The sequence below is a fragment of the Giraffa tippelskirchi genome, chromosome 3 (assembly GCF_054371585.1).
Source record: "Giraffa tippelskirchi isolate mGirTip1 chromosome 3, T2T-mGirTip1v1.2.pri, whole genome shotgun sequence".
Classification (NCBI taxonomy): Eukaryota; Metazoa; Chordata; class Mammalia; order Artiodactyla; family Giraffidae; genus Giraffa; species Giraffa tippelskirchi.
Window position 1 is genome coordinate 149030907 of NC_137277.1, and position 25176 is coordinate 149056082.

At 44.6% G+C, this 25176-nt stretch overlaps 2 protein-coding genes across 3 annotated transcripts in view; one reads left to right on the forward strand and one right to left on the reverse strand.

Moving 5' to 3' along the window:
- LOC145542655 (uncharacterized) overlaps positions 1-14875 on the reverse strand; it is a 45352-nt gene extending 30477 nt beyond the window's left edge. Inside the window, exons 1-2 of one of the 2 annotated variants that reach the window (XM_081581931.1) lie at positions 14816-14854; positions 1420-1562 (exon numbers count right to left, since the gene is read on the reverse strand). In XM_081581931.1, coding sequence (XP_081438057.1) covers positions 1420-1562; positions 14816-14842 — 170 coding nt within the window. In that variant the 5' untranslated portion in view covers positions 14843-14854. Of the gene's footprint in view, positions 1-1419; positions 1563-14815 lie in introns of both variants that reach the window. The other variant, XR_014080010.1, reaches the window with a different exon arrangement.
- Positions 1-25176, forward strand: part of KIAA2012 (KIAA2012 ortholog) — a 120365-nt gene that overhangs the window by 14915 nt on the left and 80274 nt on the right. The window contains 8 exon segments of the mRNA XM_081581929.1: positions 2720-2879; positions 4600-4755; positions 7832-7974; positions 9483-9669; positions 10472-10611; positions 13028-13196; positions 16525-16674; positions 20172-20342. Coding sequence (XP_081438055.1) covers positions 2720-2879; positions 4600-4755; positions 7832-7974; positions 9483-9669; positions 10472-10611; positions 13028-13196; positions 16525-16674; positions 20172-20342 — 1276 coding nt within the window.

The following is a 25176-nucleotide window of genomic DNA, read 5'->3' on the forward strand; positions in this document are numbered from 1 at the left end:
TGGTAGGCAGAATAATGGCCCCCCAAATATGTCTACATCCTAATCCCTCGAATTTATGAATAAATTAGGTTAGAGGCCAAAGAGAAGTTAAGGTCACTAACCAGATGAGCTTGAAGCAGTGAGGTTATCCTGGATTATCTGGACAGACCCAGTATATTCACAGGGATCCTTAAACATGGAAGAAGGAATCAAAAGAGAGAACCAGAGAGATGGCAGCATGAGAAGGACTCAGCCCATTGTTGCTGGCTTGGAAGATGCAGGAAAGGGCCACAGGCCAACAAATGCAGGCGGCCTCCAGAAACTGGGAAAAGCAAGGAACAGATTCCTCTCTAGGGCCTCCAGAAAGCCCTGTAATGCTTGATTTTATCCCAGCGGGACCCATTTCAAACTTCTGATCTCCAGAACTGTAAAATAACAACTTTGTATTGCTTTAAGCCCCTACAAGGGGAATTCCTTGGTGTCCAGTGGTTAGGACTCAGTGCTTTCACTCCACTACTCTAGGTTCAGCCCCTGGTCAGGGAACTAAGATCCTGCAAGCCGAGTGGCATGGCCAAAAAATAATAATAATTTAAAAATAAAGCCACTGAATGTGTGGTAATCTGCTACAGCAGCAACAGGAAATTAACACAGAGGCCAAGATCAGCCTTCAAACTTGAAGCAAAAATGTACCAAGATGTGCCAAACTCCAGGATAAGGAATTTCCTAAATTTCTGCCCCATTGAGCAAGCAGCCCAGCAAAGCTCCAGAACCAAGCAGGAGCTTCAGAAATGCACACTGCTGAGAAACAAGGAGCTCTTGTCCACTTCAGACAGTGCGTCGTGCCATCTGCTCAGGGCCACAGCATCTCAGAGGAGCCTTGGTCTTATCACATTTAAGGAGAAGCATTGAAAGCAAAGATTTATGGGAGGAAATGAAGTTCCATTTCATCCAGAAAAGGCCTTATTATGATGGCTCCATATTACAGGGCTTAACATAGTGCCCGGCACATAGAAGGTGCTCAACAAATTCTTGCTACATAAAGAATGAAAATAATGGAGTAAGTGAAAGAACTTAAGTCATTTCGTGTTCACTGCCCTCCCTACAACTTACCCTCTCATGTTCTTTGGAAAAAGCCTCAAGATTCACGTGAGGCTGAATTTTTCAGGCTCTGTTTGCACTTGAAGTAAACTCTTTTTTTGCCATATAAACTGTCTAGACATCAAGGACCAGTTGATGTTCTGTGCTTGGATTCCAAGCATTCATTTAATTAACAAATTCCAAGAAAATAGAGCCAATTGAATAATAAGCCATGCTTTCTTTTACCTTTTACTGGATTTATTTATTAGTTATCGATCTGCTTTTTTTATTGCTTTTTCTCCAGTGCCTGGCATTAGAATTGTTTGATAAGTGAATGAATGAATGAATGAAGGCCTTAGATACCTGTTTTTCTCTTCCCAGCAGAGGAATTCCTTCATTTTACGGACTTTGGCATTCCAGCCCTCTCTTAAGCTAAAGAGAAGTCCCTGGTGGTCTTGAATCCTCAGCGATGGCCTTGGGCGTCCACTCTGTGGCATTTCCATCTCCTGAATTAATCAGAATGCAAGCAAATCACAGCTTTGTGTATCAGGGCAAGGACCCAAACCCTAAAGTCTTCCTCTCACCCAGCAATCAGGTTTTAGATTACCATATTTTTCTTGTTTCCTTTCTCTATTTTGTTAAACTATAAACTTTCACTGGTAAATATGCCAGGATATGGCAAAGAAACTCAGGCCAATATCTTACTAACCACACCTAAGAATGGTGATTACCTGGTGCGTATGGAGACATTGACTAGAAAGTGGCATGAGGGAATTTTCTGGGCTAATGAAAGTGTTCTATATTTTATTTTGTGTGGTGGCTACAAAATGTATAATTGAATTGTCAGGTTGTATTAAATTGAATATTTTAAGCTCTGTGCATATTATTAAATATAAATTATGCCTCAGGTTTTAAAAGAGAAGGATACTGAGATCACAATCAGTTCATCAGTCAAGAGTGCTGTGATTGACTGGTGATGTCTGCCAGGCACCACGGGTCAGGGGGCGGGGGATGAAAAGAGATATCAACACATCTACCTTAAAGGATTATAACGAGATAAAAGTTATTTGTATTTGTATAAAGCCCTACCTAGCCAAATGTAAGATGTTATTATTCACATTTATCTGCCATGATGACTTACAGTGGCTTTGGCAGGTAGGTGCCCAGAAACTTCTCCCTGGCTGAAATGAAATGCTGCAGAGCCAGATATTTTCAAAATACAGTGTTCCCCTTGAACACGGACAGAGCTTGTCTGTCCCATTACTCATATGGGAAACATTGAATGCTAACACTGACTTGTCAAGCTGTCTTTCCCACGGCCATACAGAGCTACTTTTAAGGTACTGATTTCCACAGGCTAAACTAAATACTCTGTTTTCCTTTGAGGCTCTTTATCCTTTTCTGATGCTCTGTCTCAAGATGGGGTCTGGTAGTTCTCATTTCTCCTTCTCCTTCCAACTGCAAATCCTCAGGGGACTTTCAGAGCTTTGCTCCTTGGGCTCTTGGTTTATGTCTGTTGGCCGTGGCATCCGTTTCCGGTGTCTTCCAGCATCTATCAGGAGTCTCCCGGATTACTGATAAGGATGGTTGTGCTAGCCAGCCTGTATCACTGAGGGGCTCAGGGCTCAGCAGCCCTGCTGTTTCCTGACTGGTGTCCCCACAGAGAGAGCAGGACAGAGCCTGGCAGCCGTACCTTCACTTCCGAAGCCAACCAGAGAGCCAGGGCCTGCGGCAGATCCAACCTCAGTACTCAGCCAAGAGATACCTCCGCGGCCTCTTGTGGACGTGGCCCCCTGGCACCATATACAAGCTCCATCGTGCAGGTCAGTGGGGACATGGGAGGAGGCGTGCCCTGAGCTGCCTCGCCCCGCATTCTGGTGCGAGCGTGTGTTTTCTATGAGTGTCTGAAACATCAGAATTTCAGGCCTAATTCTGTGTTAAAGGTGCTCGATCTTGTTAGCCTGCGAGCAACCATCACACCTTTTGCCTCTCCTACATTTGCGGAGGAACAGCAGCCTGAAGTCTTGCCTTCCCTCTAGCGCACCTCAGCAGCCTCAGGCCCCTCACCTGCAGCAAAACACACTTCCCAGGCCTGCCCACTCAGAGACTCCACGTCCTCCAGTTCAATCTCTATCTTTTACAAGAAAAGGAAAAAGAGCCCCAGGGGGTAAAGTAATACGTCCAAGATGATTCAGCCAAAAGCAGTGCTGAGACCGGAAGCCAGGTCCTGCCCACACCTCCCACACCACAATCTTCCCAACACCACTACTTCCCCTTTGGAGGGGACCTCAGATCCCCTAGGACATAGAAATGTTAGACTTTCTCCTCGAAGATGGTGGCTCTCCAGCACTACCCACCAGACAGACACCCTGCCACTGAACAGACACCCCAAACACACTCTGAAGGCTTGAAAATAAAAGCAGGCAGTGGCTGGGAATTAGAATTGCCAGTTTAGCACCTACACATGTGCACATACACACACACACAGAGGCACTAACCAAAAAAAGAAAGAAAAGTTAAACTTACAATATTTGTACATATTCCTACTTTTTAAAAAAAAAATGGTATTCGTTGTTTATCTGAAATCCAACTTAAACTGGACATCCCATATTGTATTTAGCAAACCTATTGGGGAAGACAAGGGTGAGCAGTAGGATCTGCCAAAGCCTGCCTGGCTAGTTGCCATCTCTTCAGCACCAACAAACAGACGGGACCAGGGGAAGACTGACTTTCTCTTGCTTTATAGGTTTACTTTGGGAGAGAAGAGAAAACAACTCTCTCTCCAGTTAAGTGATGACTTGAAGGAAAATGAGAGTTGTGGGCTTGCCCAGTAATTGGTTTACCCTTCATGGCCGGCCCACGGTTCCAGGCAGTTCATTTATCTAACGCTTGTGAGAAAGAGCCTCTTAACCAGAGATATGTTTATTGTTAGGTGCAGCAGAGGGCAGGGCAGGACACTGCCCCATAACCCAGGCCCAAAATCTTCAAGGAGGAAAGCCCTTCTTAATATCAAAAGATGTCTCAGACCCTTCTGTGAAAGTCATGTGGCTACAAGGTGTGGTTTAAGGAAAGGTCCATGTGTCCATGCATTCTTGGGCCTCTTGCCGTAGTTCCTACCTAGCAGGGCCATTGGAAAGCCCTCAATAAATACTTGTAGAATAGACTGAGAATCACAGGGGTTACGGAAGCAAGCCAGGTACATCCAGGAGAAACCTTGAGACTTCATCTAAGGCAGGAGGAGCCTTTTACCCAGCCCCAAAGAAACAGCCATGTTCCTTCCGCCAGGGGGGACCAATTCCTGGGAATGGTGGAGTGGAAGAAGCATATATGTGGTACAGAACCAGAGGCACCCAAAACATTGGCTAGAGAACCCTTTATGGGTTCCATCTGATTTTTTAATCTCTTCCTCATCTTCTAATTGTCTTTCTTAATGGGCAATGTCCAAAGCTAAGACTAATGCAAGTGGGGAAACTTGTAGTTACCATTAAGACCTCTAGACTGACAACCATTGTTTCTACCAATAACTCCTGACCTACTCTTCAGGATACATCAAGGATTCTGTGCTGCTTCAGGGCAGTCAGCTTAATGTACCAAAGAATCTCAGGCCACATCAGGACCTTTCATGTGTACCCCCCAAATACCATCTCCTGCCTGTCTTCCCTCCATTTTGGATTCAACAAGGAAAATTTTTTGGACAAGGTACTTGTTGATCTTATCAAATCAGATCTCAAATATTGGGATTATTAACATCAGTGAAGGCAATGGCAACCCACTCCAGTACTCTTGCCTGGAAAATCCCACGGACAGAGGAGCCTGGTAGGCTGCAGTCCATGGGGTCATGAAGAGTCGGACATGACTGAGCGACTTCACTCTCATGCATTGGAGAAGGAAATGGCAACTCACTCAATGTTCTTGCCTGGAGAATCCCAGGGACGGCGGAGCCTGGTGGGCTGCCTTCTATGGGGTCGCACAGAGTCAGACATGACTGAAGCGACCCAGCAGCAGCAGTAGCAACAGCGTAAAATGTTTTTCAAAATAAGATCTAGAGAGTCTTGGTTTCCTTGTCCTCATCTATAAAATGAGGGAGTTAGTCTAGACCAGCACCATCCAATAGTACTTTCTACAATGATGTAATGTTTTGCATATATATATATATATATATACACATATATGTGTATGTATATATAGCGTCCAGTTCCAATATAATAGCCACCTGTCACATGTGGCTATTGAGCACTTGAAAAGTAGGTAGTGTGACTGTGAAAATGAGTTTTAAATTTTTATTTACTTTTAATTAATTTACATCTAAATAGCTACATGTGGCTAGTGGCTAGTGTATTGAACAGTGCATGTCTAGAGTTTAGATTTTAGATTATTTCTTATGCCTTTTTCACTCTCAGAAGAAATATCAATAACCTCAGATATGTAGATTACACCACCCTTATGGCAGAAAGCAAAGAGGAACTAAAGAGCCTCTTGAAGAAAGTGAAAGAGGAGAGTGAAAAAGCAGGCTTAAAATTCAACATACTAAAAACTAAGATCACGGCATCTGGTCCCATCACTTCATGGCAAATAGATGGGGAAACAATGGAAACAGTGATAGACTTTATTTTCTTGGGTTCCAAAATCAGTGCAGATGGTGACTGCAGCCATGAAATTAAAAGACTCTTGCTCCTTGGAAGAAAAGCTATGTATTCTTGCCTTGAGAACCGGTGAACAGTATGGGCCTCAGTTTCTTCATTTATAAAATGAAGATGAGCATCCCCACCTTGGGACTCAAATGGGATATGCAGTATCTGGTACACAGCAAATGCTCCATAAATGCTAGTTATAGACATCCCTAACTTGTGTTTTTTAAACATAATTGTAACACCCAATTGCCTATGATCACAAGGACCAAAAATCAACTTGTAGAGAAGGAAAAATAGCTCAGACTATATCTCGAACCCTGACTGATGGTTTTATAGGTTTTAATTTTATCTCCTTTTGGCCTCCTTCTCCTTGCCAGACACTGTACTGGAGTAAGTAGCAAAAGCCATGGCCACAAATCTCAGATCCCCCATCAGTGTGATGCTGGCTAAGTTACTATGCTTCATGCATCCTTAGTTTGCTTACCTATAAAATGGGAGTAATGCTATCTGCATTCCACCCTCTCTGGGTTGTTGTAAAAAATCATAGAAGCCATAGGTACAAAGCTCTCTAAGAGCTCTGAATTATTACCCCCGTTCACACTGTTTGAGTAATCTGAACCCACATTTGAGATAGAGCACATGGTGTGGTCTCCTTTCAAAACTGACACTTCCCATACCTTGCTTGCTAACCTGTTTCTGTTAAGCACAGACAAATGAGCCAGAGCTGACATTTGCTGAGAAAAACCTTTGTTTCCCTCACATAGATTGAGTCATATATTCAATATCACCTGGGATACAGCCAAAAGGAAGAATGCCTCTCTGTATCCTCCTATGCAAAACACCCTGCCCCAGGTTAGGCAGTCTGCCATGTAAGACCATTCAGCAGGTCAGCGGCCATTTGGCCAGAGTTTCACTTCCTATACCCTTAGAAATGCTGGTAGAGGCTACCAAGGGCATCTGACCAGGAAGGATGGCCCTGAAGCCTGGCTTGATCTCAAAGCATCATTCTAAACACACAAAAAGGTCTTTAGTGCTGCATCCTATATGCAGCTGTGGTCTTCTTGGGGTCAGGCAGATCAAGGGGCTCCCTGGGTCACTACACTGAGCAGAGCCCCTGAACCTAAGCGTGAGTCTGCATCTGCTCCACCAACACTCTCAGCATCAGCTCTGAGCCAAGGTCGCCTTCAGGAGCCAATGGGCAGAGGAAGGGGAGCTGCAAGGAGGGAGAGCTCCATAGGTGGACACTTGGCTCTTGACCCAGTGACACCAAGGATGAGGGTGACATAGGGAATGACAAAGGTTGGGGAATACAGGGGGACGGTGAGGCTGGCCACCAGCCTCCAGAAGTCCAGTGCTCCAACATACACAGAGACCCTGAGGGCTTCCAGAGCCCCTGGTTGAAAGACAAACCCACATCATGCCTCAGAGCCACAAGCAGAGATTTGAGGTGTTGCTACAGCAGCTCCAAACAAGGAAGGTTTGCCAGACTATTCAGCAATAAATCTTCCTTGAGTAAGTGATGAAAATAGCTGCAGGACCCTTTAAACCATCGATGAAAGATTTGTTCACTGTGCTGGAGTCATCTGTTGACTCAGATCCTTCCTGGGGGTTGCACAGACATGGTAAGTGTAGCTTGCTAAGCAGCCGTCCCACCGCAGAGGATTCGTCTGAGTTTTTCCGCAAGGAAATGACCAGTAGACAGTCCTGGAAATCAAGTGTTTCAGACTGAGCATCTCAGTGACAACAAAGCGGAGCTGCAGGTCATCCCACCATCATCACACCTCGATTATCCCCTAGCCCCTCACAGTTGACAAAGGGCTGTCACATGCATGATCTTGAACTCCAGACAACTCTGCAGGGGAGCAAGGGCAAGAAATCAGTATCCACATTTTATGGATGAGGAAACTGAGTCCAAGAAATGACTCAACCTTGAGATCCTGACTCCCAGAACAGTCTGTTCCACTGAGCTGGCTGCCACTTCCATAGAGACACTAGCAGAAATACAGAAATCAGGAGGGTGGAGAACAAGGGCCTTGATCAACACAGTTGCTCAGAAAAGCAAGAAGGGGGTTAGTTTGGAAGCAGCTAACAGCGTCATACTCGTATTTGGGCTTGCAAAGTTGACCCACTGTTCACCCTGGCAGGTCAGTAGGACCTGGATGAAGGGGAAACTGGGGCTGGTGGACACGTGGACCAGGGATCTGTAGCCAAGGACCGTGGCAGCCAGGGGACTCGCTTGCCACCAATCAGGAAGCAGCTCTGGCAGGAAGATGAAACCCAGACAGAGGTACCATTTCTAATGGGGGTCCCCTTTCCCTCATGGCTCAGAGGGTAAAGAGTCTGCCTGCAATGCGGGAGACCCAGGTTCAATCCCTGGGTCGGGAAGATCCCCTAGAGGAAGAAATGGTAACCCACTGCAGTACTCTTGCCTGGAGAATCCCCATGGACAGAGGAGCCTGGAAGGCTACAGTCCATGGAGTCACAAAGAGCTGGACATGACTGAGTGACTTCACTTTCACTTTCTGTCATTGTTCTTCTTGACTTTAGAGATGATACTCTCTCCCGTCACCATTTCTTGGGGTCCTCCAGAGAAGAGAAAAGTGTTAATACTTTGAACCTACTAATCCCTGTTTTTCAAGGTGCAACTGGTGGAACCCTAGCACTGCCATTTGGGAAATGCTGTGCACCCCATTCTCCTCCCAGAGAGGCAGAGTGCACATTTGACCATGGACCATTTGAGAAGTTCTGTAGTAGAAGAGCTGGTTTAACTTTAACTTGTGGTTTTCCAATCTCACTTAACCACAGATCCTTCCTACACTCTTCACTCCATCTAGGCATCTCTACGCATCTTTAGAAAAAAAGAGCTTTTGGTCTTAGAGTTGGAAAAGCCTTGTTTTGAATTCTGCATCTTGCTAGCTGTGATGAGCATGTCCAAGAAACTTAACTTTGAGCCTGAATTACCTCTTATATAAAATAGAGCTGTTATCACACACACCTCTCAAGGTTGCTATGAGGATTAAATCAGTAAAAATGTAAAAATACTTTTTAGGGACTTCCCTCGTGCTCCAGTGGCTAAGAAACTGTGCTCCCAATGCAGGGGGCCCAGGTTCAACCACTGGTCAGGGAACTAAATCTCATATGCTACAATTAAGAGTTCACATGGCACAGCTAAAACTCGGTGCAGCCAAAGGGAAAAAAATAAACTTTTGAAACTCTAAGGCCTGTGTGTGTGTGTGTACAACAGAGAAGCATAGATAACGCATGCTCCTATCTTGAATAAACACACATGACTTACAAGAAGGTTATGTGCCAATGAGACAGGAAAGGCAGAGAAGAGAAGTACCACTTAGTGGGAGGGAAGAGACATTTTATGATGGATAAAAACAGTGATACTAGCATGAATATACTTGATGCCACGGCACTATACACTTAAAAATGGTTAAAATGATACATTTACATTATGTATATTTTACTATGATAACAGAAAGAAGTCTGCCAAAAAGAAAAGACAATGATACTAGCGCTTCATTTTGATTTTTAATTTTTTTTCAAGAAAGCACTATACGTCAGGCATGGCTAAATGTCATTCTTTCTATCACCAACAATAAAACATTTTATGAATGTAATAAACAGCATTAGAGATCTGGCCACGATAACCATGTTTTTCTTCCCAGGCTGCTAAGAAGATTTCATCCTTGGAATCACAAGTCTAGCCACAAGGTCTGACTGTTAGAGGAACCGACTCTGTTCCTTTGCAAAACCTGTTTTCAGGAATGCATATCTGTCGTTCCCTAGGACACGTCAAAAGACAATCACCGCTGTATCCACGCTTCAAAAGAAAGCCACCATGAAAAAGCACAGCAAACCTCCAGGAGGACCCTCAGGCATGCCCTCTTCGATCACTCTTGGCTCCTGAACAACAAATCCCACACACCGTACTACTACGGAGACACCTTCCCCAACAGGAAGGCAGACCTCAGCGGTAAGAAGCAGAATGCCTTGTTTGTTGATCTGGGTAAGCCTGATCCTACAGAGAACGCTGAGCATGCTGAGTGTCACTTCCTCATGCCACTCACCTTAGAAAATAACCACCGAAGTCCAGCCAAAGCTGGGAATGAGACTAGTACTCAACCGCACACATTCCGCAATCAGACTGCCTGCACAATGACCCCCACTTACTAACTGTGACCTTGGGCAAGTTATTTAATCTCACTGAGGCTCCATTTTCTCATATGTGGCATGGGAATAATAGTACCTTCATAAGGCTGTTATGGGCTTCCCTGGTTGCTCAGACAGTAAGGATCTGCCTGCAATGCAGGAAACCTGAGTTTTCCCAGGAAGCTTCCCTGGAGAAGGGAACGGCAACCACTCCAGTATTCTTGTCTGGAGAATGCCATGGACAGAGGAGCCTGGCAGGCTGCAGACCATGAGGTTGCAGAGAGTCGGACATGACTGAGTGACTAAGGCTATTAACACTAAGGCTATTATGGGGATTCAGTTAATGCATGTAAAATACTTTGCACAATTCTCGTCCCACAGTCAGCACTTAATACGTAGTAACTATTAAGATCATTATTAGTCTCTCCTGACTCAGCCAGCAAGAACCCAACCCAGATCATGAGATTAGGGCTCTCTGAAGCTACCTCAGCCACCGTGGCTCTCCAGGTGTCTCAGCATCTCCTTGCTTCTCTTTCCATTAACCCAAAGGTGATTAAAGTTGAAAGTCAACTGTCCATCCCCATGCCTGCAACTAATAAGCTCTTGTTGCCATCCTATCTCTACAGACAAACGAGGGACCATGAAGCGCAATGGCAGAAGCAGCCACTTGTTCAAGGAGCCTCCTGCTGAAAGATGTCTTTTCCCTCCTGTAGCATCTGCTGCTGGCTCAGAAAAAAACATGCCTGGGGACATGAAGAAGAAAAAGGTGTGTGTGTGTGTGTGTGTGCACGCGCATGCTTAAAAGATTAACCTCAGTCTAGGAACGAGGTGACTCAAAGAGATGTCTCGAAGAACTGGCCTTAGTTGCTTCTGAGCTCACTGTGTGGAGTTGGACTAAAGGGGTAGTAATTCACTAAATGTTGAAAATAATGAATAAGAGGAATTTCAGCTGCCCCCCATTAAAGCAGATGGTATTACCACACTGATGGCAACAGAACTCTTTACTCTGTTAAGGGGCTAAGGGTTATCTGTAAGCATGTAAGGACAGAATTTGAGTTTGTAAGCAGCTGACACACTTCAAACTCAAAATGCTTGGAACCTGGCAATGGTTTTGCTTAACCGAGGGTCTGTCACCTCCAAAAATGTAGGACAAATTTTGCAGGTTTATCAACCCCTTCAGAAGTTTCAGGTGAGAGTGAAGGGGCTTTCCCCTTCAGAAGTTTCAGGTACATCTTCCTGAGCTTGTGCTGAGTGAGACTAAGCAGGGCCTCTGGAACGTTCAGCCATCATGGCAGCTGTGTGACTTGAGCGAGTGGTTCACCGCTGAGCTGCTCCTCCTCTGTGCACAGGGATAATAATACCAGCCTCACAGGGCTGATGGAAGGATGAAAGGAAATGAAGCACTTATGTGAAAGTATCTTGTGTCCGATGGGGACCAACAGCAATGTTAGTGGGGATTCATGCCATCTGAAATGGCCCTGAGGAGCCATGGGCACCCCAGGTGGTCCCAGCACCAGTGAAGAGGTTGTTTTCCATCTGTCCAGGATTTCCTGAGATTATCTATGTCTAAGGTGATCTAAATCTTTCCATTCACACCAGAAGGACCTCTGGCTTTTCAGGTTCCTTTGGACCAGGAGTAAACAGTAGGCCTGACCTGCCAGGGTCACCCAGGCCCAAGGAAAGTCCTCAATCTCACACGCAAATCATTCCAGAACTGAGCCAGGCTCAGAGGATAGGAATCCCTCCCATCGACCCATGTGTACAATTTAGCAGAGGAAAGCAATATTTTCCACTATATTAAAACTCTGTAAATTTTTAATTACAATGGAGAAATTTAAAGCTTGGCTTGTCAGCCATATCTCACACGAACCATTTGAGTTTCCACATAGATTTCCCAATGCAAACCTTGTCAAACAAAATACAAAGGTCGGTATTCAGAAAAGGGCAGTTGGTGGGCAGCTGGCACCTGGAGAGTGGAGATCTCTAGGAACAGAAAGATCCTATGTGCATGCGTTGGGTTAATCATTTTCTTAACGTCTCAAAACTATACATATTACCCTGAATGTTGCTGGGTGAATTTCCTCCTCATTCAACTCTAAACACGTAGGATGCTTGTGTGTGTGTCTGATCTTTTTTTCTTTTTGAACACTAAAAAGTGAGAAACGTTTTTATTTTTCCTCCTGTGAAATTGAACTCCCTGAAACCCAGCACGCATATACATTTCATAGAGCCGAGTTCATATGTTAAAAGCTGCAAACTAAAAGGAGAAAATTTTAGCAACTTCTGAATAATTGGAAACAGGAAGCTCTAAGTACTACCCCTAGTGCCTCTCTCTCTCCCCACCCCCAGCCCCACCGTGCATACACACACCTATGTTTTGGAGCTTTTTGGACATAAAGGAAACTGGGTTAAAGCTGTGGTTGATCCTGACACACAGTGATTTTTTTTTCTAGCTATCTTCATATTTCAGACGTGTGGAGACACCTAGGTATTCTGCTAGTGGCAAGATTCAGTATTAAACCCTAATGACAGAAGAGTCTTCTCTCAAAGAAATATTATAGAAATAAGCCTAGTTCCAAACACTATTGTAACTACGTGTAATTAACTTATTTAATCCTCATGGCAATTCATGAGGTGGGCAGTATGATTACCCCCATTTTACAGAAGGAGAAATTGAGGCTTAGAGAGATTACACTAGGCACGCAAATATACAAATGTGTATTCCTATTTCTGCTCTTTCTTACCTACGGTTGCACAGTCCAGTCTGAGACTTGCCTTTTTCCCCATAATGACACAAGTCAAGATTTTCCCTCTCCAGACATGGACATCTCAGCTCCAACATGTCAATCCGGCTCAGTTTCTGGACTATGAGAGAAAGAAAGACTGTATTTCCTCACAAAGGCTCTTGAATTTACCACGTTTATACTTCTCAGAGCAGTTGGAGACTGGGTTAATGGGGATATAACCGAGTCTCCACCAAGCAAAGCAGCCCCACTCTCATGAGCTGACCAGCTTTCAGGTTGGTTGGTTTTCCTTCTCAGCCCTGGATACAGAAGCAACATCACACCCAGCAGCTTCTGATGCTGGAGAGTCAATAAGATTCCATAGCATTTATCCCTTGCAGGCAGCAGGATTTAGATACCTGCCATATTGGGGTCTGTTTGTTTTTACATTTTCTCCAGGCACTTAAAGCTTTGAAATTACCTCTTATCTCAGAAGAACCACCCAGAGTCCTGGACCCTCTGAGGAGTCAATTTAAAGCCAGTGACCCCCCAGCAGAGCTCTTCATCCTCCCCGTGGAGATTCACTATCATAGCCAACACCCGCCAAAAGGCAAGGCACAAAGAAGAGGTGGGTCCCTGTGAACGGGTCTCCTGAGGGAATGAGGCAGCCCAGGAAGGACGGGGGTGTGGGGCCCGCTCATGCAGCCCTCTCTTAAATCCAGGGTCGCCCCCTTAAGAGAACTTTTTAAAAAAGAAACAAAAAGGGTAAATCTGCAAGTAGGTCTCTGCTGGTCATATTCAACTCAGTTTTTAAAATATGCATTGAGTCCTTCATTAAGCAGAGCATTTTGCTAAACTGTGGAAGAAAATGGCAAGTCAGCCATACACATAAATAAGTCCAGGGCGCCATAGAGGTTATAGAGGTGCAAGAATTTTCAGGCAGCTTACAACAAGTAAATGCCATATATAACTGAAATTGAAAAAATAAAAACCTGGTTAAAAAGAGCAGAGAAATACATTTTATCAGACATCTGTAATGAATTCATTGCCTTTGATAAGCACTGGATTTAGATGAGCTACCTGGCAGCCAGGATAAAAAGGATATTTGGATCTTTGGATTTTGGTTTTATGAAAGATCAAAGTTTGTCTGAAGAGCCACTTTCCTGATTTTTTGTAGTTTATTTTAGTGAAGTATAGTTGATTTACAATGTTGTGTTAATTTCTACTGTACAGCAAAGTGATTCAGTTATACATATATATATATATATACATACACATATACATATATATAGAGAGAGACATTCTTTTTCATATTCTTTTCCATTATGGTTTATCACAGGATATGGACTACAGTTCCCTCTGCCTTACAGTAGGATCTTGTTGTGTATTCATTCTATATATTCTGATTTGCATCTGCTAACTCCAGACTCCCACTCCATCCCTACCCAACCCCTTCTCCCCCTTGGCAACCATCAGTCTGTTCTCTATGTCTCTAAATCTGTTCCATTTTCTTGACTGTGAATTAGGTAACATTATTATGTAATATTAGATGATTTCTACAAACCTTGTCAGGAAAGAGATTTTGAGCTTCTAAGCAAAGTGCTAAGAGAGCGCGGGTAAGGAGAGATCAATTCCAACCTAAGACTTAGAAAGAGGCTTCTGAGTGACCACTCAGTTCACCCTTCACACAAGCAGAAATTCTTTCTGATCTTCCCAAGCCATTCCACAACACCCTGGCCAAAGACACATTATTGCCCCTGGGAATTTTCTGGGCAGCCTAAGGCAAAAGACAACTCTCTAAACAGCTGACTCCAATTTTGAAAAGTCCTAGTTCTGAGCTTTCTAGAAACTTCAGCAAAAACTGCCACTGATTTCTCAGTTTTTGCTCTCCAGCTGTTTGGAATTCTTACTATGAAGAAGAATGTCATAACTGTTAAGCTTAAAAGACTGGTTAATGGAAGGATGCATAAAGGAACTTTCTGAGATGATGAAAATGTTCTAAATCTTAGTTGGTTGCATGGTTAAATACATTTATCAAAACTCATTGAACTGTTTACTTAAGATCTGCTCGCTTTCACTGTATGTAGATTTTACCTTTCAAAAAAAATTACGTAGCTCCTTAAAACACACACACACACACAGTGTTACAGTATTTTTAAATGCAGAGTTTTTAAAATTATTATTCAAGTCTAATGAGGCCAATAGATCAGGAGACACTTGCCAGTGAAAAGATAGTCTGTTACTCACAGTTCCCAAGAGCAGAGGGCATGCCATGTCCCACAGGGCCACATGGAAAGAACCAGGGTCAGTGAGGAGGCAGAAGTGCTGGCAGGGGGCACAGTGTGTGTGTGTGTGGGGGGTGATGGGGGAGGAGCGGGGAATGGGCAAGAGTCTTTATTCCATTTTTGGCAGGAATAAATGGGCGAGGCAGGGCTAGCGGGCTAAGCAGGTTTGGCATCGGCTAGTTTGAATAATTTGGGCAGACTCTGTGCATCAGGGCTGTCCCTGGTTGTTGGGTACCTGGCCCTGGGGTCATAAAGGCAAGGTGATAGTGGCCTGGCAGGGACAGGGAGGTCTGGCATGCTGCAGTCCATGGGGCTGCAAAGAGTCGGACACGACTTGGCGACTAAACAACAACATAGCGGCCTGGAAGTGTAAGAGCTGTTTAAAGGAGGTCATGCCTGGGGAGAAGGGGGAGGGGCTCTAGACTGGTTAGTTTCCATATGAAATATGCTCTTGCAGGTGGTCCTTTACTATCTCAAGGGCCTGGCTAGCCCTGGAGAGACAGTCTCCCCAGGATCAGTAAAGTCAAAACATTAGAATAAAAAGACATGCTCACTGATTCACTTTGCTGTACACCTGAAACTAACACAGCATTGTAAATCAACTATACTCCAATTTTTAAAAGAACATGCTTAATGCACATAAAGACAGGACTATCAGCAGGATTCAGTTGAATCCTGATTATCTTCCATGATGACCCTGGAAAGAAGGTCACCAGGACATCACGCACCAGATTCTTAAACCTATTAGATCCATTGAGCTTGCCAGCACACTGCCAAATGAAAACCAGGAATAAAATACAGAGAAAGTGAATCCACTGAGTTCTTCTTTCTTGTGTGTGTCTGTGAGGATTCTTTCAGTAACGAGTGTTAGAAGCCTAACTCAAACTCTCCTAAGCAAAAAAAAAAGAAATGTATTCGCTCATGTAATTGGATAGTACAAGGATCAGCCAACTCCAGGCTGAACTGGATCCAGGTTTCAGAAAATGTCCTCTGGACACTGTCTGAGTCTCTCAGCTCTGTTAGTCTTTCCTCTCGAGTAGGTTGTCCCCATGTAAAGATGGCCTCCTGCAAATCCATGATAGCTTGTTCATCACAGTAGAATGGATATACCTCTTAAAAGCTCTTGAAAAAAGTACCCAAAATGCCTCTGATTGGCCAGGCTTGGGCTCTGTGTCCTCCCTGGACTCAATCACTGTGGCTAAGACAGCGAGATGCTCTCATAACCAGGCTTCAGCCACAGGCCCATCCCTGGAGTCAGAGAACAGACCACCCAAAACCACATGGGGTGAGTGACAAAGAGACAGGTCCCCAAAAAGAAGAGACAGGGACTTCCCTGGCAGTCCAGTGGTTAAGACTCCAGGCTTCCAATGTAGGAGGTGCAGGTTTGATCCCTGGCCAGGGAACTAAGATCCCTCATGCTGTGGCCAAAAAAATTTGTTTAAAGGCTGAGTGTTTGAGAATCTCCTGGTGAGCCAGTGGTTAGGACTCTGTGCTTCCACTGCTGGGAGCATGGGTTCAATCCCTTCTCGGGGGATTAAGAAAAATAAGTAAAATAAAAACATTAAAAAAATAAACAGTTTTCTTTAAAAAAAAAAAAAAAAAGAAGAAGAAGAGACAGCTGGCAAAACCCACAGATGTCTACCACAACTTGGCTTTCTCTCTGTCTCCTAGGTGCTCCACACCCTGCGTCAGCACCAGAAGCAGAAGAAGAGTATGGGCCATCATGGAGACCTCCCCTGAAGCATGGGTCCCTGAGAAGGTCAAGGGTGTTAACAGTGCATCTCCCAATGGACACAGACAGGGACACGCTCTCGCCTCAAGGTAGCTACTCCTTCCCTCCAGCATCCCACAGGATCCTGCTCCAGAGGAGAGCAAGGCAAGACATATCAGGGTCCCCAGCCATGAAAAACGAGGCTAGAAGGGACAAAGCTCCTCCCCAGCTACTTGAAGGTACTTCTGCTCAGACAGCAGCTGCCGTAACCAAAGTGCCATAGTGAAAACAACTTCGTATCTAGCTCACTAGTTACTAATCAAACCCCCTAAGAATATATTCTATGGGCTTCCCAGGTGTCACTAGTGCTAAAGAACCTGCCTGCCAATGCAGGAGACATAAGAGACGTGAGTTTGATCCCTGTGTCAGGAAGATCCCCTGGAGAAGGAAATGGTAACCCACTCTAGTATTCTTGCCTGGAGAATCCCATGGACAGAGGAACCTGGTAGGCTACAGTCCATGGGGCTGCAAAGAGTCGGACACGACTGAAGAGACTTAGCACACAAGAATATAATCTGATTGCAGATGTAAAACAGCACCAAATTACTAAACATTTACTGCACACTCTATAGTTTCTCCTATCTTTTTAACCTAATCTACTTAGGAATATGTGTTTATTCATTAAAAGTTCATAATATCAATAAAAGTCTTCATTTTTTCAAAACATCATATGAACATCTGAAATTATGTATATATCAAAGTGTATATTTTTAGGTGCAGATAGGTTGGAAATAATGGGCCATATTTAGAAAGCTCTTCACTTTTAGAAAACAATCTCCTTCCCCAAGGGCAAGATGACAGGATCACAGATGCTGGGTGATCTCTGACTGGTGGTAGTCAGAAGTAGAAGGAAGCACATTAATATTTCAGTTCCTCATCAGTGCCAGGCACGCTCCTCAATTTTTAACACATCTCATCTCATTTGCTCCTCACAACAGTCCTACCTTCATTTCACAGATCAGAAATCTGAAGCCCTGGGAGATGAGGAACTTGTCTGAGGTCACGCAATCACAAGTGGCCTCGCTGGGCTCAGAGCTGGCTTCCAGTCTCAGAACATGTACTCTCCTTCATCACACTGCACTGCCTCTCAGAACAAACAAAGCAATGAACCCAGGTCACGACATTCTTGACACATTTCAGTTTTGAGAATGGTCCTTCGATTTTTCTAACCGTGTATTATTATATATATTATTTTATTTTCTCATTTAGATATTAAGACAGTAATAGTATATATGTAGTTTCTTTATTTTTAACTTTCAACTTCATTTTTTTAATGGAGTATAATTGCTTTACAATGTTGTGTTAGTTTCTGCTGTACAAATGAAGTAAATCAACTATATGTATACATATATCCCCTCCCTCTTGGGCCTCCTTCCCATTCCCCCATCCTACCCCTCTAGGTCATCACGGAGCACTGAGCTGAGCTTCCTGTACTTTAGCAGGTTCCCACTAGCTAGTTCAGTTCATGGAGCTCAAAATCAAAAAACCAAACAACCCAATCAAAAACTGGACGGAAGACTTAAATAGACATCTCTCCAAAGAAGATACACAGATGGTTAAGAGGCACATGAAAAGATGCTCAACATCACTAATTATTAGGGAAATGCAAATCCTTTGATTTTTGAGGCAGGGGCTTGTTTACCATATCTCTTAAGTGAGAGTTAATGGTCCTAAAGAATTTGAAGTTTTTTGTAAAAAATCCAGACATGGCAAGGGTCACTCTGTGAGCAGACAGGTAAGAAAGCAGTTTCTCCCTGTGCACCACAATGTTCGAGGCACAGCCTGAGTCACCAGGTTGGATGGCAACACCAGGGAATTTTGTCTTCAGTGCTGCTCACCTCACCAGCCCTCCACTTGTTTTGAGCTGCCATGTCCAGTGGGGATCAAGGATCCAGAACTTATCCATCCTCTAGATCTATGAGGATCTACTACCCTGCCAGAAGGAAGTTGGCTAAGAAGTCCCTGATCTTTTGATTAGTTAATATGTTAGTTCAGTGTGTGACTCAACCAGGTAGCAGATGCATTAAAAAAAAAAAAAAAGGATGTGGGGGTTCAAACAGACAAGATTTCCATTGGAATCTTTCTCATCCAAGGGTCCTTGGGGCAAAGGTGTTTAAAGCTAGTAAGTGAGACTATCCCACTGTCCAGAGGTTGCACAGACCGTTTACTTGCTTAGCCCTGGATTGTTTCACTTCTCATATCATAAAAATGAAGCCAGATTTCATATATGCACATACACACATACATATTTTATTTTATTGCTGAACCATTTGAGACTTAACTGCAGACTTTGTACATTTCATCCCTTATCAGCATATGTCTCCCAAGAGCAAGGATGTTCTCCTTCATAACCACAGTACAATTATCACATTCAAGAAAATTAAAGTTGATGTCATACTATTTTCTAATATATATAGTCCACATTCCAGTTTCTCTAATTATACTAGTAACATTTCTTATAGCTGTTTTCTTCCCAATCAATCCAGGATTCAACTCAGAATCATGCATTGTATTTAACTGTCACATCTCTTGAGCATCTTTTTCCCTAGAAACTTCCCCAGTCTCATTTTTCGTGACACTGACATTTTTGAAGAGGATAGGCTAAGCCGCTTTACAGAATTGTCCTCAATTTAGGTTTGTCTATTTCCTCATAATTAGATTCAGATCAAACATTTTGGACAAGTATATTATGTTGGTTATGTGTTCTTCCCAGTGCATTACATCAAGGGACACAAATATCCCTTTATATTTATCCCATTTGTTATAATTTGCTCCATTATAGGTGATGTTAAACTTCTTTATTTGGTTAAAGATGTGTCTGCTAGATTTCTCTATTGTAAAGACACCCTTTTCCCTTTGTAAAAAAGTGGCTTATGGTACTTTGAGACTGTGTGTGAAGCCAGATTTTCAATACAAACAGCAAGAGTGCGTTGACCATGAAATAAAGACCACTCTCTCTGAGATTAAGACAAAGTCTCAATCACTTTTAGATTATTGGGTTTCACCCTCCCTAGAGTAGTCCCTGCTGACTTTAAGAAAGAATAAAAGAGAGAGATGGAGGTCGGGACATGCTTTGTGGAGTGTTATCATCCATGCTGTTACCCTCTACCATCTGCAAGGGGCTGCTGTGTGCTTTATGACCCAGAGGAGCCATGTGATCACTGGTCTGCTTAGAAAAATTGCTTTGTGGTTGGAACTCTGTAGCCAATAGTCCCATGAGCTTAAAGGCTGGGTCTCCCCAGTTAGAGAAGGACCTTGCAGCCTCCCTCACCTTTCTTCCATCTCAGGAGTCCATCAGCAGGACGAGAATAAGAACAGCCACTGTTCGGTTCCTCCCAGTTCTTAGAGGAATCCCACCTTGGCTATGAGAGATACCTGGCCTCTGTTCCTTAGCAGGGCTGGAAAAAAGAGAGACCAATGTGAAAATGTGGGGAATAAACAATTCTAGACACCAGGAGCCATCACTCAGAGAATTAGCAAAGAGGTTCCCTCTGCTTCTTGCTGATCCCGATTCTCACTCATGCTTTTTCTCCTTTTGCTTTTGAAGAGGATGTTGCTCCGCCCCAGAAGGGGACCCCATCACCATCCCTGAGGAAAGGAAAGAAAAGTCCAAAGAGCCAGAGAGGCCCAGACAGCCCCAGGACATCAGGCCGCAGCAGCCCCACAGGTCCCCCACGTGAGAGACCAGCTAGGGGGGCACTTCCAGCAGCAGGACAAGGTAATCACTCCTGAGGTATATGGATGCACCCCTTTGGCTTTCTGTGACTCTGGGCTCATTTTAATCATCTTCCAGGGCCTCACATAAGCTGTCTGAAAGCCACCCCACTGAAGAAGGGAAATCAGCAGTGTTTCCGACCATGTCAGTGGGATTAACGCTCACCACGCTTATTCCTCAAGAGTCAGTACATGTTTTAAGGGTTTTCTGCACCAGCTTGCACTGCCAAGCTGTTCTGTGCTTTCCTCCCTCCTGGCAGCACCCATGATGACGCAGTTCCCTGTGCTCATCACAGAGACTCACTACTGGGTTTACGGGACATTGTCCACACCGAGCCATAACCCTGCCTGCCGGGGGGACCTGGCTAAGAGGAAGAGTCCCCGGGAAGGACTCACCCTCCCCAGCCCAGGGCAGGGCCTGAGGCCTGTGAACAGAGAGAGGACTCCAGATGTCTTCTGAAGGGTGAGGCAGGCAGGACGGACCACACCCTCTGTGGTTTAGCCCCACTCGGAGTTCTCATCCTTAAGAGCCAACAGCTCAGGAGGAGACTGAGACAGCACAGTGACAGCTTCTGTGGGGGCAGCACACAAAGCAAACATTGCTTAGAGTCCAAATCACCCCTGAAAATCCCTTAGGGAGATTCCGGGCTGGAGACCTACGAACCGAACCAACAATCTAGAAAGTGCAGCCCAACCAGCTGTTCCTCCCTTGTCGGAGGATGGGCAGCTTTCTCAGGTTGAGCAGCAGATGAAGGAGATGGAGTGTGTTTGATGAAGAAAATACCTCTATTAACAGTAGAGCCTCACTCGGGGCTTCTAGAAGCTCACACTCAGAGAGGAACACGGCAACTGAGAGCCACCAAGAAACAACAGGTACCACCACTTTCGTCCCATCCCACACTCACACAGGGACAGATGCCTCACTGTTCAGACCCTGCTCGCTCTCGCTCCCCTTGCCTCAAACCCACCATGTATATTTGAAGCCTTGTAAGCATAAACTCAATACATGGATCAATAACCCCATTATGTGCTTGCATCTTCTCTGTTTAAGGCTGAAATGGTCAAAATCAAATCCTGTCTCTCCCACCTCTTTTCTTTCACCAAAGAAACTTCCAAACTGTTTCAAGATGGAACCTTTTTCTTACAATTCCCTTCCTTTTATATTTGCAGGGCAACGATGCTCTCTTAATTTGAAGCTAATTACCTAAACTTTAGGTACCGTAATGTCACCACCAAGGGTATTCCTAGGCGGTTTCATTGCCCAGGACAAATCACACCGAACACATGGACAGACAGACACGCACACCCCTAATTGGACACCCTTACAAAAGGAGAATCTGATTAGAATGAACAACAGGGCCGTGACTATGAGAGGAGTGTAGCCTGAAGCCTCAAGTGCATAGGTTGAGTGTTTGTAAATAAATGTGCATACAAGGGCACATGTGTGTCTGAGGGCCTGTGTGTGCTTGTGTGCTCATGTGTGTGTGTGTGATTAAGCAGGCATGCATGTTTGCCTGTGAACAAGTGCGCTTGTGTTGTTGTGTGTCCCTGTCCATGCATACACACCTGCATGTGTGTGCATGTGTGCTATGTGTATGTGTACATGTGCATGCACACCTCAGTGTAAGTATGTGTGAGTGTGTGTTCCCATGTGTGTCATGCCTCAGTGTATGTGTGTAAACACACACTTGTAAGCGTCCACTGTGATTGATTGCCAGCTCTTCTCCTGACCCGTTTGCCTTGGAAATGGGGAGAGTCAAGTCATAGAAACATCTTCAATCTTTCTAAGCAACTGGGAGAAATACAGTTTTCTTCTCCTCCTTGGCCCGAGCCCCTGGAGTCACTAAGAGTGGCAGCATTTGACCCTCAGGGCACAAAGGCACATGACAGAACAGGAAGCAGAGGCTGGAATCTCTGAGACCTGCGCCGAGGGTCTGTGCTGCACACGTGCTTGAAGGATGGGGCTCCCTTTCCTTCACACAGGATGCCCCCACCAGCCTCACCTTGTCCCTGCAGGGATGCCTGAAACCAGAGGACCTCCTCTTTTCTAGACCCTCACGGAAGCCATGGCATAGGCAAGTGGCAGCCCCACCCCATTCATCCCACACTGACTTTAGACAATGGGGCCCAAACATGGCACAGCCCTGGAGAATCCCAGGAGGGAGAGGGCGGTTCTGCACCCCGGCAAGCTCCTGAGCACACCCACCAGCAGCTCCCTGCTGGGGAAGCGGGCCACATTCGGCCTCCCTCCCCTGCTCTAGTGCTAACACTGCCCGTGCCTGTGCTTATTTTCAAGAAAACTCTGGAGACCCTACACCGGGACACTTCTTGCAAGGTCCAGATGGAGAAAACATCTGCCTGTCCCTCCCAGGGCCTACCCACACCCAGGAGCTTCCGTCAGGGAAAGGTAAGATGAGACAGCCCATGTCAGCCCTGTTTCCTTGGGGGAAGATTCTACCTGCAGCTTCCAAAACTTCCCAGCAGCAGAGACATCATTAAAAACAGACGCAAGTCAGCCAGTTTCTCTCCTCTCGCTGACACAGAGGTGCTTCTGTAGTTCAGACACAATAACCCAATGTTTGCATAACAAGTTCGCTCTTGCCGGAGCATCAGGAGAGAGACGTTCCTGTGGAATGGCTCGGAGAAGGCCTGATGTGCCATGCTGATGCCTGGATGAGGATGATAAAGCCCTCTTGGTACTTGCCCAAACTAAACACCACCTTTTCTCTTCTTTCCAACCACCCTCCAGAGGTGGAGGTGGCTAATTGGTAATCCAATCAGGTCTCCTTGTTATGAGCGTTGGTTCACTGCTGCAAATCATCTGGCTCCTGACAGATAGCAAGGCAGTTTCCAAAAACCCTTCTGGCAATGTTCACTTTTTGGAAAAGGGATGTTGGCTCTGAGCAATAACCATCTTGCAAAGGGGAAAAAAAAAAAATGAAGTCAGAGGGTGATGAGTGTCAACCACCCAGGAACCCTGATGATATGTATGCATGAGTCGTACAGACATCAGGCCTCTTGATGAGGGAGATTAAAATCTGCACTTGTTTCATGGGTGATGTCATGACTGCCTCAATAAAAAGAGCATGGACTCAGAGCCAGAAGATTTGAGTAACCCTGACTGGTCCTCTGTATTTTCAGATGACTTTGGGTCCAGTCCTTCCTTGTGTCCAAGGCCCCTCATCCCATTGAAATAAGGGCATGGACTCTGCCGCCTTCAGCTATTGACTATTACTTCATTTTATGTGTTGTGTCTGTTGCTGTGGAAGTAGCCACTTAGTATTAATACATGGATTTCTAGAGACAAGAATGCATTCGTTCCCAATTCAGCATTTAAGAACTTCCATCACCACTGAGTCTGTCCCATGATATAAGCATAAAAATAACTTGGTTCTGAACTGAAGGAAGCAGGAGTTAGACAGGTGGAGGCCAGCGTCAGTGCCACCCAGCTGGTACAACAGCTGGAACGCGAACACGATTCTGTTCATCTGCTGCACATTTGTCCACTCTTTTCCAAGAGAAATAGCCCTCCTTCGGGCAAAGCAAAAGCCAGAAGCAAAAGGGGACATCTTCAAGTTACATATTTAAGTGTGTTGTCACACTGTCAATATCATGTTTCGGTCATTTTGGTGTCCCTGGCACTTAGCACAGTCCCTGACACCAACGTCACAGGATCACAACAAATGTTCACTGAAAACATCTTGCAATGATTGCCACATGAAAAAAAGAAAGAGAGAAATGAAATCTATGCTGAATAAATCGAGACTTGCTCTGAGCAATAACCATCTTGCATAAGAAAAAAAAAAATCTACTATCTTGTCCTACTCCCCTGAACAATGTAGTTAATCCTATTTGCCTCTCAAACCTAAAGGCATCCACTGTGAGCTAGCTAGATAAATGAACAAATGAATCATCAGTCCATCAGTCAGTCAGTCACTGGCCTCTCTCTAGCCCATCCTCCATATACTGCAGGCTGGTGGACCTGTAGTCTTGATGGTGACTGGGTGGGGCCCAGGGTGGTGGACGAAACCCTTCAACCCACATCTCCCACAAGCGCCCGTAGAACAGGTCCAGCTCTCTAAGAGTCTCTGCTAATGGGAAAGCCTTGTTGTTTTGTTTTGAAAAGCAGTATACTGAAAAAAATTTTTCAATTCCTGCAAAGGATTTGCTCCAACCACACCAAATTCTTTGCAGCTGTTTGTCCAAATTCATCTTGATCACCATCCCCATCCCACTCTTCCAATCTCACCTCCCACTATATTCAGGCCCACCCTTTTCTCATCTGTTCAATGACTCAAACATTCAGTCTCCCTTCTCTTATCTCCCAGCATTGCCTAAATTGCCCTCAAATATTTAGAATCATTTTAAGTTCCAGGGGAAGGCTCATCATTTCTGGGATATTGTCCTAAATAAATCCTCCTCAACTCACTGAACTGCCCCAGTGTAGCCTCAGCCCATTTCTCTCTCTCAACCCCACTTTTGTGATTACTGCATTTATCTACATCTGTTTTTCCTTTGAGCTCCCAAATACATTAGAAGAGTCCTAGAGAACTTCTTATTTTTATCATATGTCCAAGAAATGCATGTTGATTGACGCAATACCCCAGGTGCCACAAAGGAAAGTTTTTGGAGATCATAGTTGTTGTTTTTTAATTAAAAAAAAAAAAAACCTTTGGTAAAAGCGGGAATGTGATCTGTCTGATCTTTCTGAAACCTTCAGACTCTGTCAACATCTATTTGGAAATAAATTCTCAAGCAATTAGATCATGATATCTTGCTTTCAGATAGCATAGGGAAATGAGTATAAACCTTCAGAAGAAGAAAAAAAAAAGATGTGA